Below are 20,287 nucleotides of genomic sequence, written 5' to 3' on the forward strand. Positions count from 1 at the left end.
CTACAACTCCACTGGCACCATATGATTTATTATGCTCTTTCCTTGAAGTAAGGCTGCAGTCGATTCTTTCTTGAATTAACACATAACTTGGTTCTCACTAGCTTTGGTAGAAAGAGACAAATGAGTTGCACTTCACTCCTGACCACAATCCGGACAAACACAAAAGTACACAACAAATGACATCACAAAATAATACCAACCATACACATGCGTTTATTTCCATAAAAATACTGAAATTTATACAGCTCACATCAATTAATTCTTATCTTTAAGTTATGAGTAAATCTCTCATGCTGTATGATATAAATGTCAACCTCTCAAAGTGGTACGTAGCTATACAAGTCTTCCTTGCTCCAAATACAGTACATGGTAATTTGAATTGTTATATTAATAAAGATGAACCCTGTCATAGATAAATGGTTCTACGTCTCCCTATGTAACCACAAACGTAGTAACAGAAACACCAATTCACATAACTTAGCTTGTGATGGCCATTGCTTAAACATTATTTTTAGCCACCTTTTCCATTTCCCAGTCACATGAATTTGTTTGTTATTTCCAAATAGTGCATGCAGTTAATTCACATATTCAATTGTTTACAATCTTTTTGTTTAAGTTGACTTTTATAATATATACTGTGTAAAAGCGCGGAATATTTTTGTTGTATCCAAATATTACAGCAAATATTTCAGCATGTATAAGCCTTAATCCATTTATTGTGACCAATATTACATAGCACACCACAGGGAGAAGCGAGCATATAACGATTTATTGAGTGATTGATTGAATGAATGAATGATTGATCAATTGAATGATTAATTTTTGTGGTGATACAAAAGGTTTTTTTCCTTCATACCCTAGCTACTTTTCTCTCTTTCAACTGTATATAATTCTCTCTTTATTGACTAAATAAAGACATTTTGTCCATCATTTTCTTATCTACATTAAAACACCAGGACACAGACTACTGCCACAATTTGCTTTATCCTGTATCTACTGGATTATTATCACACCAAACAAACACACAGTGATGTGCTATCTAGTATTCTTTTATATCAATCAATCAGTTGCATGCTCTCTTCTCCCTGTGAACACACCTACCCGCCCTGATGTCTTTATCATTGCCAACAATGCCAATGCCCTGACTCTGAACTTGACACTTGAAAAATATATCCTATATCTGTGTGCACCTTTAATTTGACATGCTACTGGAAGCAATCCATACAATTTACAACCAAAACATTTGTTCTTATTCTTGCTCTGAAATCATATTATCGCATGCAGTAAATCCAAACCCAGAAAGTAAATTATTTTACCCGGTATATTTTGGCTAACTCATTTTGCCTTCTTCAGCTGTCATTGAATTGATTATTTTATTTATTTAGTTTGATTTGAATTTCTCACAAACTGTGGTATACAATACCCATTCATGCTTTACAGTGTGAATCATATCTTTTAAAAATGTCAGACAATTTGAAAGAAGTTTAGCAAAATAACTGTCACTACACTTGTGGACTCTGACTTCACTTACATCGAACCACTCTGACGAAGCATTGCACAATAAATGTTACTACACTTGGTCCAACTGTAGCCTACATTGTGGAATGAGTGGCCGCTGATTTCACTAAACATAGAACCACTGTGAGAACAGCATAGCACACAATAAGTGTCACTCACTACACTTGGTCCTACATTGTGGAATGAGTGGCTGCTGACTTCACTAATGTAGATAACTGTTCATAAACTTGAACTTGAGAGCTTTCTATACCAAGCTGCTCCATCTGTGGAAAACAAATTACAGAAAAGTTTGAAAATTGTAGAGAAGCAAAACAGACTTAAGTATTATGTCCTTCAAAACAAGAATAGAGATAAGAGTTGCAGTGTTTGCTACAGTTTTGTTATTTGGTGTTTTCAGTGATATTTGAATACGTTCCAAGTATATGGTTTATTGATCAGAACAGTGTGAAATCAATATTTGAAGTTTGATGATGTATTATGAAAAGACCATGTCCAAAGTCAAATCTGCGCAACTCTTTAGACAGTCATTATGAATTTGGCAACCTTGTTGTGTATTGACTGACTGACTGACTGTTACAGATTCAAGTGAAACTTTGTTTCTATTGGGTACATTTGTCTGTCCATCATACATAAATACTGTAGTACATGTATGAAGTTTTATGGAATGAATTTCAAAGAGTGTCAAGACAAAGACATTAAGGTGTACATGATATCATCACAGGGTTTTCCCATATACCCTTGCAGGAAATGCCCAAAATGGTTGAACACGTGTCAAGCGCAGTAGGCTGCTTTATAAATGTAAGTTGATAGAAGTAATCAATATGTGTACTATTAAAGGAAGAAGTAAGTGTGACTGGACTTTTCCTTTAGATATTTATTTGCCAGAATGAAAGCTTCTACTCGAGCATCTGCAAATACTTCGTGTCTATAGAGCAAACAAGAATGTTATTGAATGTTATACTTACTTCTTCTGCAAACCGCCTTACATCAAGTGCAAGTTGTAGTCTAATTTTATCATCATCACTCATTCCATTGGCACTAAAATTACTGACTGATGTCACTTTTCGCATCTTTAATTTCTTCAAACTTTCTTCCATCTTTTTGACTGAATCCAGCACATCTGATGTTACACCAAAATATCTAGACAAAACATAAGAAAACAAAGATTCCATGCTAAAAAGTCATTATCTATACAAAATATCAAAGGTGTCATATCCTCATATCAAGTCATAACAACTGGTAAATTATCAAATATTACATTCCCACACATAACATAACATAACATAACATATAATTAAACATAACATACACAACTGTAACATACAACATTTCAAACCTACTACATGCACAGTCAGATATTACATCTACACAGAAAAAGTTCTAGACATTACAGAAATATCAACAAGATATATTCAGTGTTTGTGCTAATGCCTGCAAACAGAGGAGGGGGGATTTGGTAAAATTTGCAAAGCTTGCCATACCATTACAGTGACCATTATCTTGATGGGGAACCCCAGTAAAATGACAGGGGAACTCAGGCAGATTTTACCTATTTACCACCCTTAACAAAAACACTGGTAAGGAAACCCCGGTAAATTGAGAAGGGAACTCGGGTAGATTTTACCTACTTACCACTCTGAACAAAAACTGGTAGGGAACCTCGGTAAAATGACAAGGGAACTCAGGTAGATTTTACCTACTTACCACCCTCAACAAAAACACTGATATTGCAGCCATAAATAACTTGCCACAGGTTTTACAGTACATCCTCACACAAAATAGAAAGCTATTGGGAGTACTCGAGCTCCAAACCCCAAATCATAGATATTACATCCATATCCATAGAAACAAGATATTACATCCAAGACAAAACTCACAGACTTTATATCAATTTACAAATATAACAGATGTTACATCAGTGCACGTAATTTTAAAGACACCATACCCACACAAAGGATGTCACGTTTTTTATTAACATCGACAAACAGAGTACCACACTCCATAAGAAACAATGGGTATTAGATTTCATATTTCATGCTGAGCCACATGTGTGTTAACTACAGCTATTCCATACATCTGGCTTTGATTTCCTGCACAGCATGGATGTCTATATACTATTTTGAAGTTTCAATAACCCCATTTAACCACATCTGAATTACTTTTGTTCAGTTGTTTTTCCTTTCGTCATTTCTGTGGAAATAAATTATTTGCTCACGACAAAATTTGGTTTTTAAACTATTGTCACTCAAAACAATGAGTCTATGAAACAACAAGTCCTGTAGGACTGAATGTAATCACTTCATAATAGTTTCTAAACATTACAAGTCATTCTATATATTATACCAATCATAGACTCATGTTTCCTTATGACACCCATAAGAATACTTCACCTACATTTACAGAAGGCAAGCATTGATTCTAATAAACTTACTCCTTTATCTATGAGTAAGGACACTGATTGGCCAATAAGAGGCAAGTTGTATTGATTTACATAAACTTACTCAAATGCCAGGTGACTCAAGATACTTAATTGCCAGTAACAGGCAAGCTCTATCGATTCATATGATCATATACTCCTTTGTCAGGCAGGTCAAGACACCAATTCACCAATAAGAGGCAAGATTCATTGATTTGTATAAACATACTCCTATGCCAGGTGAGTTAAGATACCAATTAACCAATGACAGACGAGTTGTATATAATTTGCATACACTTACTCCTTTGCCAGGTGAGTTAAGATACCAATTAACCAATGACAGACAAGTTGTATATAATTTGCATACACTTACTCCTTTGCCAGGTGAGTTAAGATACCAATTAACCAATGACAGACGAGTTGTATATAATTTGCATACACTTACTCCTTTGTCAGGTGAGTTAAGACACCAATTAACCAATGACAGACAAGTTGTACATAATTTGCATACACTTACTCCTTTGTCAGGTGAGTTAAGACACCAATTAACCAATCTTCTTTTCTTTGTTTTGACATTTTACCACCACTGTCTTCCAGGAACAACTTCAACGGTCTCATAACATTGTCAACATATTGTGAGGACTTATTTGGAACCTACAAATTATGAAATAGTCAGAAGTAGGTAAAGTATGGACCTGTCAATGGATGATTCAGTTTCACTGATATATAGCTCTATCACTGAATGAATCAATATGTGCTGTTGAGTTTTATTTGTACAACAACCTTCACTGTTAACTATTGGACAAATTGTAATCTACTTGACTTTATACATCACTAGATGGTAACTGAGCCTTCAGTTTACTAAGATAGACACCAACTAACACTATTGTCGCAACATGCTGATACAACAGTGATAAGCTATTGAATGGATGCTGATTTAATTATAGTCTCAGTAGGGAGGCGTCCAGCAGAGTTTTACTGACAGAGTTCCGTGAACTTGCAGTGTACTGTTTTGGGACTTCCAATGTTTACACTATATTGATCACAGGGTGATTAGAATTGCACAACAGAAGAACCGCTATCACCCACTTGTGTAATCTACCACATTGAACAACAATAGATTTAGTTTGTGTCTGTGTTAGTAAACTGAAGGCTTGATTACCAGTCGTAACATGAAGCACACAATACAATTAGTATTTTAAAAGTTGTCTTCATTAAATGAGTACAAAAACGCATTGAATTTCAACTAGTTGTTTACCTAAGTGGGCTTTCTCAATAAGTTTTGACATTTCAGGAGTGTCAAAAACTGTAATGTCCCCAAACCCAAATCTAAATCCAAACCACAGCCTTTGTTCTAAAAGCTGTACTATCAATATTGATAATTTCCAACATTTTAGTCAAAATTTATTCACTTTAAAAAAAAGGAAAAAGTTGTTCAGTTTTTACCTCTCTATTTGTTCTTCTATAGAGTCTTGGAATATCATGGACTGCCTTGAAATGTACCACACTGGCTGTCTGGATTTCATTTATGATAAAGTTACTGATACTAGGAATTCCCTCAACCAATGATTCTCTGGCTTCATTTAGGGCTTCTGTAGCAATATAAAAGTACTAAGATTTTCAACTCCAATGTATGTGTATCCTTTAATACATAATAAACTACATTGCATTAAAAAAATACATGTAAGTCTCCATTTCCTCTTGTACACAGGTATGAGGGTATTCACAAGTGACATGTATCAGCTAGAAAACTAGATTTTAATGAATGAAGTGTTTTCTTGTATTCTTTAGAGATAAACACAAACAAAGAAATCAACAAGTGAACCGTTACTGACATGAAGTCTAGGAGTAACACGCATTATACCATACTCAAGCCAAGTTCTTGTCTTTGAACAGAAAATAGGGTTTATATACCCTGGTTGTTCTAAATCATGACAACCCGTGTCGACATCACTGGTTTTGCAGTGCTCGAAATATCACCATTATTTTTCCAGATTTTTCATGCATCATGCTTGAGGAGGTATAATTATATTATTCTCCAATATTTTATTTTATTCAGCGGGAAAATGCTCGTGATCGTGATCTAAGGGTTTGTCACTACTCGTCTAGCAACTTGTTGTGACAAAGGCCCCTTAGGCCACTCATATTTTCCTCAGCTGAACGAATAAAAATATTGGGGAATAACATCTAAATATCACTGGTACACCACTATTAAAGGTTGAAGATGAATAGCTTTTGAAATGGATACAACATTTTCTCAGAATCTTTCACAGGAATGAAGTACAAATAAATACCAGGGTATGGCACTACTCTGCTATTACGTATCTCCATATCTTTGTAATTGTAACATACCTTCTATGACAGTAAAGTCTTTGCAATTGAGTTCCATTAATTTAGGTTGTATTAAAACCTTTGACAACTCTGGTAACTACAGAACAAAGAAACAGGACAACAGTGTTGTATTAATAATCCATGTTCAATTCACCAACATAAATTTAGTGTATCAAGATCAACTATCAGACACAATATATTTAACCTACCTTAGAATACAGTGTATCAAGATCAGCTATCAGACAAACTAATTGTGATATTGTTACTGGGGGACCAGATACACTCTCATCTTCACGCCGTTTACTTTCAGGTGACAACTGTAAAAAAGATATATTAACATGACATGAATATTCAAATTGTTTTATGATGTCATGGAGACCATATAAGGTAGAATTTAGACATCATCATAGATCACATTTTACATCATAAGTAATGGGATAAAATGCAACTTACATCTCTACTGACAACTTCTTGAAGCCACAAAGCACATCTCGAAAGAACCTGGAGAGTCAGTTTCCAAAATCGGTGGCACAAAGCAGGAATGTAGATCTGATCAGCCCAACACTTTAACAGACACTGCCATAGCGTGTGACATACAGACAGATGAAATGGCGAGTCCTCTGTAAATACAACATACATAAGAACAAAATGAGGGACTTAAAAATTGCAAATTGCATATTATGTTGTATACATGATGTGGTCACTAGGACTAATGCAGCCAACAAATATATACCATACTTTTCTTTGCTCATCAACATATTTTGATATTAGAATGTTTATGAGACCTTAGTGAAGGGTAAGAATAAGAGACGGCTCCTTGTTGGCATCCTGTTCTATATTATACCAGTACTGGTATTATGGCAGAAGGCATACAAAACACTTGCACGACTATTTCCTGCTATTTCCTGAATATGGAACTATTTTGTAACGAATTCGATGAATTTAGCGGTATGGACTCACTCATTAATTTGTTAACATTCCCAAAATTACATAGTAATATAGTTTGGTATTATGATTTGAACTGCAATCAATCAAAAACAAGACGACAATTCACACTTCCGTGCTTTATTCTACAATTGTCATACCATCTGCTTTTATATACTTCCTATATAAGTCAGTGTTTTTGCTAAGGTCTGTGAACAGAAAGTAGTAGACTGTAAAGATACGTTGTGTTGTTTAGCCCTATTTGTGCTGGCCTATAGCGTGGCATGAATATCTGTATCTTATACAGACTAAGAAAGTAGCAAATTTGGTGAAACTGGCATAATTTTGGTGGTGAATCTCAGTGAAATGATTGAGGAACTGAGAGTACATTTTACCTACTTACTGCCCTTTAACAGAAACACTGACGAGTGTCCTATCATAGTTTATAGGTTTTAATATAATCTAGAAGTATTCTTACCTTGCACAATATTGAAAGGTGTCAGAAGACATGTTTCAAATAAACCACCTATTTCTTGAAACCTGAAAATGTTTAAATAATTTTTTTTTCAATTACTATGTTTTGTACACACGGATGATAAATGGACTAGTACATGCAATGCATCACACCTTTCACTGCCTAGGATGACGAGTAACAATATGAACTGATAGTAACAGATGACCTGTGAGTCATGATAGAATTTTTTGACAGGACTCAGTGATTCCACCACAGAATGTCAATCCGACTGAAGATATTCCCATGAATGGTGCAGTGTGCCCAGAGGTAGTATTCAAACAAGTGGTGGTTAGTATAAATACAACGCCAATACAATGAGTGCTTTACAATTCCAAGATGTGGGCTTCCGTTATAATTACACCCGAGTACAAATTTCTCTTGCCAAACAAGTAAAATTCGTCCTGTACATGTATTGTTACTCAAACACTTTTTTAACCCTTTGATCTCTGTGGGCTATGACTGATTGATACCTGTCCTGTTTATTGATATGCAAAGTGGATGATGTACCTACTGTACAAGACCAAATTGACTGAGGTATTGAATGCTGCTTGTGTACTGTACCGTACCCAAGAAACCAGTCATGCTGAGCATGATGAAAGTCACTAACTCAATTGTACCTGATTTGGAAATAAACTGGAAGACTCCATTTACTCATAAAGGTAGCATAGCTAGGATGGGCTCTAAGTCGTTTCACACTGGCCTGTGAGCCACAATGTGTCTCAACAGAACACACAAATTCCATACTTAACATGTACTTCTATAGAAAAATAAAACAAAACATGGAAAATGATATTAAGGGGGCTGTTGAAACACAGCAAAGTGTTTGTTATACAAGCACCAGGGTGTTATTGAAAATATGATACCAGTTAATCAAACATGTATTTCTCTTTAACTTTTGCAAACTTATACTTTGATATATGGAACATTTCTAGTCATAACGTCAAAACTTCATGAAAGCAAATCCTAATTTTCGCTGACATCTTGTCAGCATCATCAGGAATGTATTACAATGAGCTGTTATCACATGCCTCAGAAGAGACATGTGAAACAAGCTTGAAAGAAACAGTTGAATCTCGAAGCAGGCATTCCAATTTAAGTTGGACTTCCTTCTTTGACATTATGCCATATAAACCAAAACCTTAATTAATGTATCTAGTTTCCACTGTGTTCAAATATTTTTTTTTATTCTTTGCACTCAAAATATTACAAAGTCTACTTGTGGCTGCAATTATTCTTCAAATGTTGCTTGCTCTTCAGTCGAAGTTGTTTATATCCGTTATCTTGCTTGTGATTTCAAAAAACAAAATAAAAGTTTTCAAATTTAAACAAAATCTGATTACAGCTGGCTAGGAATGTGACTGTTTATAGTACTGCAAAAATATTATTACATACCTGATGGAATACGTCTGGGTTTCCTGGTGCAAATATAGATGGTGTGTTTGCTTCAATGATACTGACCACTTCAGGCCAGACAGCATTCACCAGGAAATCATAGCCCCTGACAATATCTTGGTTTGAACCACTGCAGGTAAATTAGCAAATTGGAAGAGATAATCAGCAAGTGTGTATTGTATGTGTGAAGGACAGACCCTGGAGCAACATACAGTCTAATGCCGAAACCAGTATTACATAGCATTACATCACATACTGTACACAAGCTAAGTTGAACACATTTGAACAAAAAATGTGTAATTTATACCCCGGTTGTTGCACGTCTATGTTATTTGTTCTGTGACACTTGAAATATGAGTCAGGTGTTATTTCCCACATTTTTCTTCATTCACCAGGGTGACCTGGATGGAAGGGGAGGGGGGCACTTTTGATCTTCAACTTTGAATTGTTAAACTACAGAAAACCCTGCACAGACTATCAACCTAGTATATACGGTTCCCTGATATTTGTCTTTGTTCAGCTAATGAATATATGAGTGTGTGATATAAAGGAGCCTTGCCACAACAGGACAAAAACAACACACCATTATGTCGTATTTGTTAATTCCATGGAGACGAATATTGCTGAAAAATGGAATTATTGTAAGTTTACTTTATATTGTTTCAAATATGGGAAAATAATGGTCATTTTAAATCTTTTTATTCATGGAGCTGTTTTCTGTGAATAGCACCCCTAGTGACCAAACTAAACAATCTTTCTTTTTCTTTTTTTCTGCTGATCAGAATATGGCATATTGCTATGTAGAAGACACACTATAATCACGTGAATTGTATATGGTTGCTTGTTGTCTATATAGTTCTTGATTACAATGATAAAGTATAGTTGTGTTAAAACTTTACTTTTCCAATCAATGGAGACCTTCTGATAGCTTCAAATGCACCCAAAGAATTGCAGTGCAATTTATAATATAGAGTATACTTCTAATACAATGGCAGCTATTGTTATTATGCAGCACAACTTGACACAGGATGTCTCAGTCATAATGCAGGAAAACCTAGCTTGAATATTTCCACTCTCTTTATCAACTGGTCAACACCATAAAACATGAGATCAAGAAGTATGGATTAGGTGAAAGATAATCCAAAGGTGAAACTGGTTACACCTTACCTGCATTTCCTATGCTTAGGAAACACAGAGAAACCATTTCAATCAACCCTGCATTGAGTGTCATCTCTGAAATAGAGTTATGGAAATTGGCAAACTCTGGCTCAACATAGAACTGCTGTACATTGGGGGTGGGGGCATCATTGGAAATAAACAAAGTTTGGAGCTTCATATCTCTTGAACCAACAATGCTGAGGCAGCTTTTTCAAAGAGTGCAAAGCTCCCAACTTTGTTTACTTCCCAGAATGCTTCACCCAACTGTACAGTAAGCCTCTTCTAAGCTAGATCAACCAATTTTTTAAAACTCTATAGTAGAGGATGGGTGAAAATGTCTTTTCTGTGTTCCCTACGTACAAAAACGTAGCTCAGATATAAAGTCCAGCTCTCCTTTGTTCCCTTTTACTTTTCAAATCAAATCATAGAGGATAATGGAATATTTTAGTCAGTGTGGTACTGTACCTGTGAATTGGTGATGTCACCTTTCTGATATGCTGGCAGTGTTTCGGGATGAATTCCAATATTTTATTGTACATACCCTGCAAGCCTTGGGGGTTGTTTTCAATGTACTGTTCTGATATAACCTGTCACATAAAAAGACCCACAATAACCAGATACATTACGATGTACTGTTTTGATAAATACCTCGGTAATAATAGTGTAGTGTGGAAACCACACTATTATAAAAGTCATTACATTAGGTTTTCACCACTTCAAACTTCCTCAAATCTTATCAAAATTGAAATTCTGTATCATTTTCCAATAAACAGAATGAATGAAATAATTAGCATAACGTTCATTGATACACAACCAAATTCCTTTTTTCCGTGTCAATGTTTCGGCAACTTCATTGTTGCATTTTTCAGAACAAACTGTGAATGATTACTATCCACCAGTAGATAGTGGTGTGGTATACAATTATACTTAGTCAATAAAAAAAGCTAAAGGTTAGTTCCTCAGGTAATTCTAAATGGACAAATTGTACTTCATCAACTTTGTACTCCCATTCATGTATTCTATAATGTTAAAGTCTCCAAAATTCTGAACAGTTAGAATATTGACTAGGTCAGAGGTCAAACTGGGTGCCACAAATGTCATAACTACGAAAGGGAAAAATTAAACAAATGATGCGAAAACATCATGAAAAACAAATAAAAACATCAAAAATAACATTACTTAAAATCTATTGCCAATTTCAAGACCATGGTAACACAATGAGTGGATGACTGACTGGCTAATTGACTAATTGACTGATTGGCTGACTGACTGACTGACTGTCTCGTAAACCACAGAGAACCTTACCTCGTCCATAAAGGGTTTGACAACTAGTTGCCTAAACAACATTTCGGCATCCTTAGTTTTATCGATGGTAGCATAGGTACGTAAACACTGTCGCAGCACTTCTAAGTTACCAGTCTCCAGGCCTTCTTCAAAGGAACGTTCTAAGTTCATCTGGAGAGTAGTTGTAATCACAGCAATCCTCTGCAATGAATAGCAAAGTTAAATTAAAAGAAACGGTCATCTACGCAACAAAAATCTTAACAACATTGCTATATTTTGTTGTCTGACTTAACAAATATTTTACAAATATTGCTTCTATTCATCGTCTGGTGCATCGTCGCAAACCACGGCCTGTTTTACGGCAACGTTCTTAACGAGCCTCCCACAGGAGTTTAGGGTTAGAAATATTAATTCTGGCTTGCGAGAATGCGTCTGGTGTGACAAAAATCTTGTCAATATTGCTACATCGTATCGTCTTGCAAATATTGAAGTAAAATGGTTACATTGTAATCCACTGACATGTCTGAAAAAGTATACATTGTTACAATGTATGTGATGTGGTGACAACATACTGAGATAACAGAAGTAAAGAAAATGTCACTCACCGGTCTTATACTTTCCACCAATGGCAATCCTTTACTTTGGGTTACATAGAATTGTAGTTGGTTGAACTCAGACGCGACTCTTTCAATCAACTGCCCAGTCAGATCACTTCAAAATACAGAAATATACACACAAAACCATGAAATATGACACTTCAAAGGTCAAAGAACAGTCTTTCTATCAGGAACTCAGTGGCCAAAGCTTCCATGTAGGGATTTAATAGAACCAAATTTTCATTTTTGTGATGTAAATATTCACATTCAGTGACTCACAGTGAAAATGATTAGGCTAGAAAACAAAACAATGAAACATACAAACCAAGCACTACGCAGATAATAATAATATTCATATTTTGTCATATTTTTAATAACGATTTCACTTCAACCTATCCTTATTGAGATATGGGTTTCATAAATTTCATGAATTTACTCCTTTTCTGCCCTATATAGTAAATTACTTTTATACCATATTCACGGCAAGTTATTGAATAGAAAATATGGATTCTACCCTTCAAATATAGAAAATAGTTTTTTTTAAATATTCCATCTGCTGCCTGGGATAAACTCATGTAAAATATATACATGCATATGTAGGTACTTGGATTACAAGACACGAAGAAACACTGACAAAAAATAAATTCTACCAGTAACTGTTATATCCACATATTTACCGGCAAATATGTGTTTACATTTCAGTTTTTATATGTTTAAGAGTGGCAGGGTACATATTGCTGTCAGATACACACAAAGTTCACGTAAATCAAACATAAAATACCAGCATAAAATACTAACACAGAGACAGCAAAGCCTTCATTAACGTTCATAACATAATGCACTACACGGTTACACGGATATGTTACATCCGGGGGAAAATAATATAAATATTATCTAGCGAGTCATTTAAGTGGAAAATCAATTTCCTATATGTATCAGACTTTTTTACATACAGCAATAAGTATATGTATCTACAATATATGACTGAAATTTGTGTATTTTAAAATAAAATACAAGAAATGTTACTAGAATGGATATTGAGAAAATTAAGTGACTGGTGTGATGGTAATCTTATTTCGAAGTTCAAAATGACAGAGCAAATACATATTTTGATCAAACATTTACAGCAATAGGTAAGTAATTAGATATTATTCCCCAATATTTTTCTTTAATCAGCCAAGGAAAATACGAGAGATCTCTATAGGGCCTTGTCACTAAGAATTGTTTATAGATGTATGTTGACAAAACACACAAATATTTTCCAGCTGAATGAACACAAATATTGGGGAAAACATAATTACACCTCCTAAAGCATACCGTATGTAAAATTAGGAGAAATTACTGGCAATTTGAGCACCACAGAACAAGTTACTTAGACACAGGTTGTTGTGGTGTACAACAATGGGTTTATTATCCATATTTCCTGTTCAATCACAATATCTTGGCTTGTGTGTGTGTGTGTGTGTGTGTGTGAGTGTGTGTGTGTGTGTGTGTGTGAGTGTGTGTGTGTGTGTGTGTGTGTGTGTGTGTGTGTGCGTGCGTGCGTGCGTGCGTGCGTGCGTGTGTGCGTGCGTGCGTGCGTGCGTGTGTGTGTGTGTGTGGTATAAATTTAGTAATGAAAATTTCTACTCAAAGTCAAAAAATTTCTTGGAAGCAAATCCCAACTTTTTGACTCTGTGAGTGTCCATTTTCATTACTGAGTATGAACCTAGAGTCCATGAACAGTCATTCTCATGGTATAAAATTTGTTATTCAATAGAATCAAATCATCATTTTTAGTAGTTTCCATAGTGTTTGAAGGGATGAAATTCTAAAGATTAGAGACAAAACTCACCAAACTTCATTTCAAGTGCGAAAACGTAAACACACAAACCATTGAATAGAAGATGTTTTACCTATGTCCAATATGCTCCATTCCCTCTGTAGATTTCTGAAGTTGTAGAATCTTCTCCATTTTATCAACAGACTGTATGATATTCTGCAGTCTTTGAAGTGTAGCCTAGAGGAATGAAATGAGACAGTGTTATGTTTTGTAGACCGTAGTGTTTGAAGTGTAGCCTACAGGAATGAAATGACACAGTGTTATATTTTGTAGACTGCAGTCTGTAGTGTAACCTACAGGAATGAAAAGAAAGTGTTATGTTTTGTAGACTGTGTTATCATTTGTAGTGTTTCTAGAGTGACCTACAGGAGTGAAAGAATAATGCCAATGATATTGCAGTACAACTGGTATCAATATTATGTTCAATGACAGAACCTCATGACGCAATGGGGTAAGTGTGGCATATAGCGCATATACTCTGAGTATTATGGGGCTCTGATATTATCAAATATGTCAAGTGACTTAGAAACACAACTGATCAATATTACTGAACCATAACATTCTCATTACACAATATGTCTTCATTCAGCTTGACATTAAAAAGGAAAGAAGGTTAAAACTATGATTGATGATTGTACTCTTTGATTACAACACTGTACATTCTTACTAATACTTACTTTCCTATCTCTAATTTCAGTTCTTGCAGCCATCTTTTTTTCAACAATTTGCGTTGCTTCATCCATGGAATTTCGAACAGTCTTCAAAGAGAAAAGAAAATACAAACAGATTGTAAAAATGAATAAAAAAGTTTTAAACACATGAATAAAAATGACAAGACGATGTATATCATACAAATAGTGTCTCTTCATTTTGTACACTATGCATTTTTTATAACAATAAAGGTATGTAATAATAATAATTATTATTATTATTATGTTAGATTTTTATAAAAACCCTCTCCCACACTGTATCCAAAGCACTTTGCAGTTATTACCCCTGGCATGGTGGCACAACGACCCTTTTATACTTCCTCAATTCTCTGGATAGCATACAATCCACTGCAGCCTCAGTAAAGACATAGCACTAAATCCTTCATATTGCAACCTCTATCCTACTCAGGTCCCCAATTATACAGCTGGGTTGACTGATGCACAATCATGGCTAATATCTTGCCCAAATACTTTACTTACTCAGAAACAAACAGCAATGCCAAGGCTCAAACCTGCAACCTGCAGATTCCAAGCCAGCTACTCTAACCATTGGACTGTCATAACTCATTATTATTATTATTATTACTATCATTATTGTCAAACTTGTAAGGTATGCAGTTCTGAGCCAATCTCAGACACCATCTCGTTTGACCAAAATAATTACTATACAGGTCTTGAATATTTCAATAATACAGAGTGACTAACTTCACAATATTTATGTTACAATTCAATTCAATTCAATTCACAAAAACATTTCAAGAAACGTGGTGGCATACTAGAATGTCATACTGAAACAACCAAATGAACCTCTCACAAAAAAGAGGTGCTTGAATTTATTAAGTCTACTCACAAGAACTTCTTCTCTGAGTTGTCCAAGTGGGACAGACAAGTTGTTGATAGCTTTATCCATACCAACCTAAAAGACAAGGAGCAAAGGATAGCAACATTAGGCTATGACCAAGTCTTACTGGATTTTTATGATTTCAGAGATTCCAGTATCTGAGTACACAGCTTTGCGGTACTGATCTGTGACTACAATAGCTGTCGCCTACATAATCCTATATCAAGTGGGTAATGCAATTTGAAAATATTTCCATAAGCTGATTGGTCACAGTGGGGAGTGATTACATATGTCAGATGGTTTGATTATTTAAATGAAGGCGTTATGTAAACATACACAAGCCTTGATTTCCTACATGCACACAATGCATGAAATCTGATAATTTACATGTAATTATGTAAATACAGGTACTCAAATAATGGCTTTTGGGGTGTTGCTAACTTAATCAGTTTGAACATATACCCTCCACCCAGAGGTGGAGGGTCTATGGTTTGAATTGGTGCTATTTATACAAGCAGAACGAATGAATGCTAGGCTAGGCTCCACTTTGCTGCAATACACTGCTAGTAATACATTAGTATATCAGGTATTGAATACTTATGCACCATACATATTTGCCATGGAAAGTAATGTACGGAAAATATATTGATTTTTTATCATAATATAGTGAATATTATCGTGTCACGACTATGCACATTTGCACAATCTGTTCTGTGGTGCATCATAGATACGAGACAAAATGTTCAAAGTATAAATTACCTTTCCCGCTTTTTCATCAATTATGCTTGTGTAGGTTTAGTCTGTAAGGTACGCCATGACGAGTCGCCCTCAATTTGAAGTTTCCAAAATACTAGTACAGAGTAGTATAGTCGTGTGAGAGGACGCCGGTGAGGGCAGAACGTCACGACGTATCTTACAGTCTGTGTAGGTATAATTACAGTATTTCCAACAATTTCTTCATTCAACCACAGACAAGGAAGAAGAAACAAGTTTCTTCCTTGTCTGTGATTCACCTGAAAATGTTAGTGACCTAGGGAGCTTTCGTCACTTCTCATCTTCAACTCAAAGTGACAAGGTCCTTTAGGTCACAAGCATTTTCCTTTGCTGAACAAAGCAAAATATTGTGAATATCTCAATAGTGAAACTGAAATAAATTGAACTCTGTTTTTTTTTTTTTACTTACCAGATTGGAAGACAAATTGACAAAGTCTGCATAGTCTTTGTTTATGAGTTCAACCATTGCACTTCTCAGGGATTTAAAGTAAACATCAAGATCTTCTCGTAACGTTTCCAAGGGAACACGTCTCCTGCATTCCGCAACAAACTGATCAACATCAAAGTTGTCCTATAGAATAACAAAAACACACGCACATACAGTTTCAGCATATGACTTTGTACTTTGGCAGATTGAAAGGCATGCACACAATCTGATATTAATTTGTTTTACTTACAATGCAAGTACACTATTGTACTTGCTTACAGAATGCACTCCATAGAGGCTGATACTATCTTACAATGACATTATGTTCTAATGTGTATGTATTCAAAGTACTCACAACTCAAAAATAGGAATTTGAAAGATGAAATCTATAGCATTTCTGACCCATTTGGAATTTTTATTTCACTATTTCCTTTCAATTAAAAAAATCCACTTCACAACCTACTAGTTATCAAAGTCTCCAGAAAATGATTTTGCAGGTGTTAAAGAAGACTGTTATTTTCATAAAAGATATTAATGATATTGCATTACTTGACATAGTATCTAAGTTTATAACCATTCCACAATCACTTGATGTTGAAGTACCTGATATAAGCCAATGCTAAGGGACAATCGTTCCTTTAGGACAATACCCCTCTGCCCCCCCCCCCCCCCCCTCGCCTTCCCCCTAAACAAACGTTCACAAGTGCGACTTCACACGTATACACGTATATATGATGTAAACCATGATGCAAAATGTACTGGTCACACCACTACAATTGCTGCAATGTAAAAACACGGTAAACATGAGTTTCCAACCTTATGAACCTACGTGCGTGCATGCTTGTGTGCGTGCACATATATGCAGTTTATCTACATAATTATAATAATGGATTGCAAAAATTTATAAATTATACATATTGGTCAAGTCCCTCGATACAACCTACTGTCAGTAGTACACAACAGATTGAAAAAAAAAAAACGTTTTCATATCTGTGATCATGATTTTTAAAATATCAGGAAGCCTCTTTTCCAGACATTATATTTGCACTCAGTATCTAACTAATGTATTCTATGTCTGTAATAAATCAAAGTAAACCAATTACAATAGCAATCAAAAATTAAATATTAGATAATATTTGTTCAATTGAAAGCATATCAGGTTGGATATTCAAGTAATATTAATAGTCTTAAAAGCATAAATATTCTTTGTAGGTATAATGATTTAATTATAATATCACATTTGACCCTTTTATCCAACAGACATATACATTTACAATGTCTGAAAATTGGCATCAGAATCAGAATCAGATTTACAGTTTTACGAAACTGATTCTGGTGCCAGGAAAGTTATAAAGGCTATGGTGATGCCAAACTGACTGATTGTCCAAAAAGAAAACATCAATCTCATAAAGGAATGTCCATATCTCCCTAGACGCGTCTTTGATACTCTTATCAAATTTAAAGTTACTTTGTAGTAAGTGCCATTATTTTTAACCATCAGCAATTCAGCATACACCAAATTAACAAATACACAATAATGTGTCTTCATTTTCATTTTATAGATACATTTCATAAGTACAAATTTACATCAACTAAACACAGCTATGAATGTTTTAGTGATATAAATATCTTATTTTCAGATTTCCAAAATAAAAATACAAATGTAGAAATATTCCCATACACATCAACAGAGCATGAACTGCAACTTGGTAGTCTTCTTGACAGCATCATCCCTATTTCATTATTTGTGAGTTCAGGCTAATCAGAATCTACTGAAAACACTGGTACTGGCATAAAAATCAGGCTTGAAATGGATGCTGATTCTGAATCTACTTCTGGTGTTAACTTTTATGATGTATGTTCACACGTAAGCATCCTACCTCATGCATTCACCCTGTCCTTGCAATGTTCTCCCATGGAAACAATAGAGTTGATGTACATTATGATTTACATAACATAACACCATAGATCTTATTGTTATGTTAATTATCTAAATTGTTTGCAAATATTTGGGCAAGAATTTGCTACTCTATAAATGCCTGGGTAGAACCACAGACAGTGGAGGGTAGAACCTTGCCTGGGTCTTGCTAATGGTAGGATGATAAAATCTATACTTCTAATCATGTGCATACACTTTACTGTGGGATTGTTTTGAAGTCCTCCCATGGCTTCTCTATGGGGAATGCATCTTCAGTAAATAAAGGCATTTTCATAAACTTTGAGTCAGCTCATGATTGAACATCACATAAACTGTGTGCAATTGCAAGAAACACCACATTGCGAATTGTTTTCACATTCATTGACTTTGAAGTGGTCCCTCATTGACCTGTGGGAGTTAGCAGACATGCATATGTATCAGATGAACAAAACTATTCGAACTAGTTATCTGAAGGTACCAAGCGCTTAAAAGTGCAATATTTGTTGTCCATCTAATACATATATGTGTGTGAATTCTGACTCCCATGGGGCAACACTGCACCACTGAAAGTCTGGTGGAAGGACAATGAATATTAAGAATTTTTGCTTTAAATACTAGTAATGTGATTTGGCATTTCTTGACAATCACATTCATGAGTGATTTGAAATAATGATATTACTGTCCAGAACCCAAAGTTTATTGAAATGCCTATTTTCTGGATTGGCGTTCCCCTTGAACTTCTAAGCGAGAATGAATGAATGATGGGATATGGGAGCAGTTTTGTTACATAAAATATATGATACCCCTCCCATTGTACATATATTTTTTAGATTTCATTGCTTATATTTTATGTAATAGGTTGTCATGACAGGTTTTTTTTACTGATTTGTTAATGATATTTCCAAGTAACAAGAATAATGAGTTGTTGTTTTTCAACCATCAAGAATAATATTATAGACGAAGTAGATCCCAAATACACATGACATTGACAGCTTAGCACACCACTGCAGGCTCATTCAGATTGTCGAAAGTCAATGCACTTGCGTGATATTGATACTATGATAGGAATCTACCGGCTGTGTATTGAAATTTGGCAGAACAGATAATTCTGGAAATTACTGTACTGCAGTAGTGTACATGCAACCTTTAGGTGTTTGGCTTATGACCGTCCTGGAAAAATTATAATTATGGCATTGTATCATATTTCTGTTTGTAAACCTTGGATTCGATCTTAGATACGTGTAAGGTACACTGACATTGACTGAAAACCGATAGTGTATAATATTTGTTGATGTTGTCAATCCAAGGCTCCTCAGGCTCAACAATGACAACATGTACATTTACTCACCTGCATAAATGCATTTTTGTCAAAACTCAAGGACGACGGTGAGTTAGATATTGTCAAATTATGCATTTCACTTTCCATATTTCTAAGGTTTCTATCGTCAACGTCAATTTAGTTCACAATAATGTACTTGAGCACAACATCTACACACAAGTCGGTGAACATCGAGCCACGATTCACTGAGCCACGTACAAACTAATATGGCGCCACCAACCTTTGACCTCCTGCTCTAATGACTTTTGACGTCACAATTTTTTTTTTCGTTTCTCTCCCGTTGGATAAGGCGTACTAACTTAGGAAAGTAATGAAATGGAATT

At 35.0% G+C, this 20,287-nt stretch overlaps 1 protein-coding gene across 1 annotated transcript; it reads right to left on the reverse strand.

Moving 5' to 3' along the window:
- Positions 1–182: 182 nt before the first annotated feature.
- On the reverse strand, positions 183–20,144 carry LOC144447646 (conserved oligomeric Golgi complex subunit 2-like). The gene is made up of 18 exons (XM_078137726.1): positions 19,974–20,144; positions 16,690–16,851; positions 15,516–15,581; positions 14,633–14,713; positions 14,029–14,132; positions 12,143–12,248; positions 11,559–11,738; positions 10,719–10,840; positions 9,096–9,225; positions 8,321–8,460; positions 7,668–7,729; positions 6,719–6,885; positions 6,475–6,582; positions 6,287–6,362; positions 5,381–5,526; positions 4,452–4,588; positions 2,484–2,658; positions 183–1,781 (listed from the first exon to the last, which is right to left on the reverse strand). The coding sequence occupies exons 1-18, from the start codon at positions 20,049–20,051 to the stop codon at positions 1,689–1,691; spliced, it is 2,133 nt and encodes a 710-aa protein (XP_077993852.1). The 5' UTR covers positions 20,052–20,144; the 3' UTR covers positions 183–1,688.
- Between the last annotated feature and the right edge of the window lie 143 nt (positions 20,145–20,287).

Source organism: Glandiceps talaboti, chromosome 2 (genome assembly GCF_964340395.1).
Source record: "Glandiceps talaboti chromosome 2, keGlaTala1.1, whole genome shotgun sequence".
In the NCBI taxonomy this organism is placed as follows: domain Eukaryota; kingdom Metazoa; phylum Hemichordata; class Enteropneusta; family Spengelidae; genus Glandiceps; species Glandiceps talaboti.

Coding starts and splice junctions, on each gene's coding strand:
- LOC144447646 (XM_078137726.1), bottom strand. CDS start 20,051: ATGGAAAGTGAAATGCATAATTTGACAATATCTAACTCACCGTCGTCC. Junction 11,739..12,142: donor TGGTGGAAAGTATAAGACCG/GTGAGTGACATT, acceptor TATTCATTGCAG/AGGATTGCTGTGATTACAAC. Junction 5,527..6,286: donor AGACTTTACTGTCATAGAAG/GTATGTTACAAT, acceptor ATATTGCTACAG/AAGCCCTAAATGAAGCCAGA.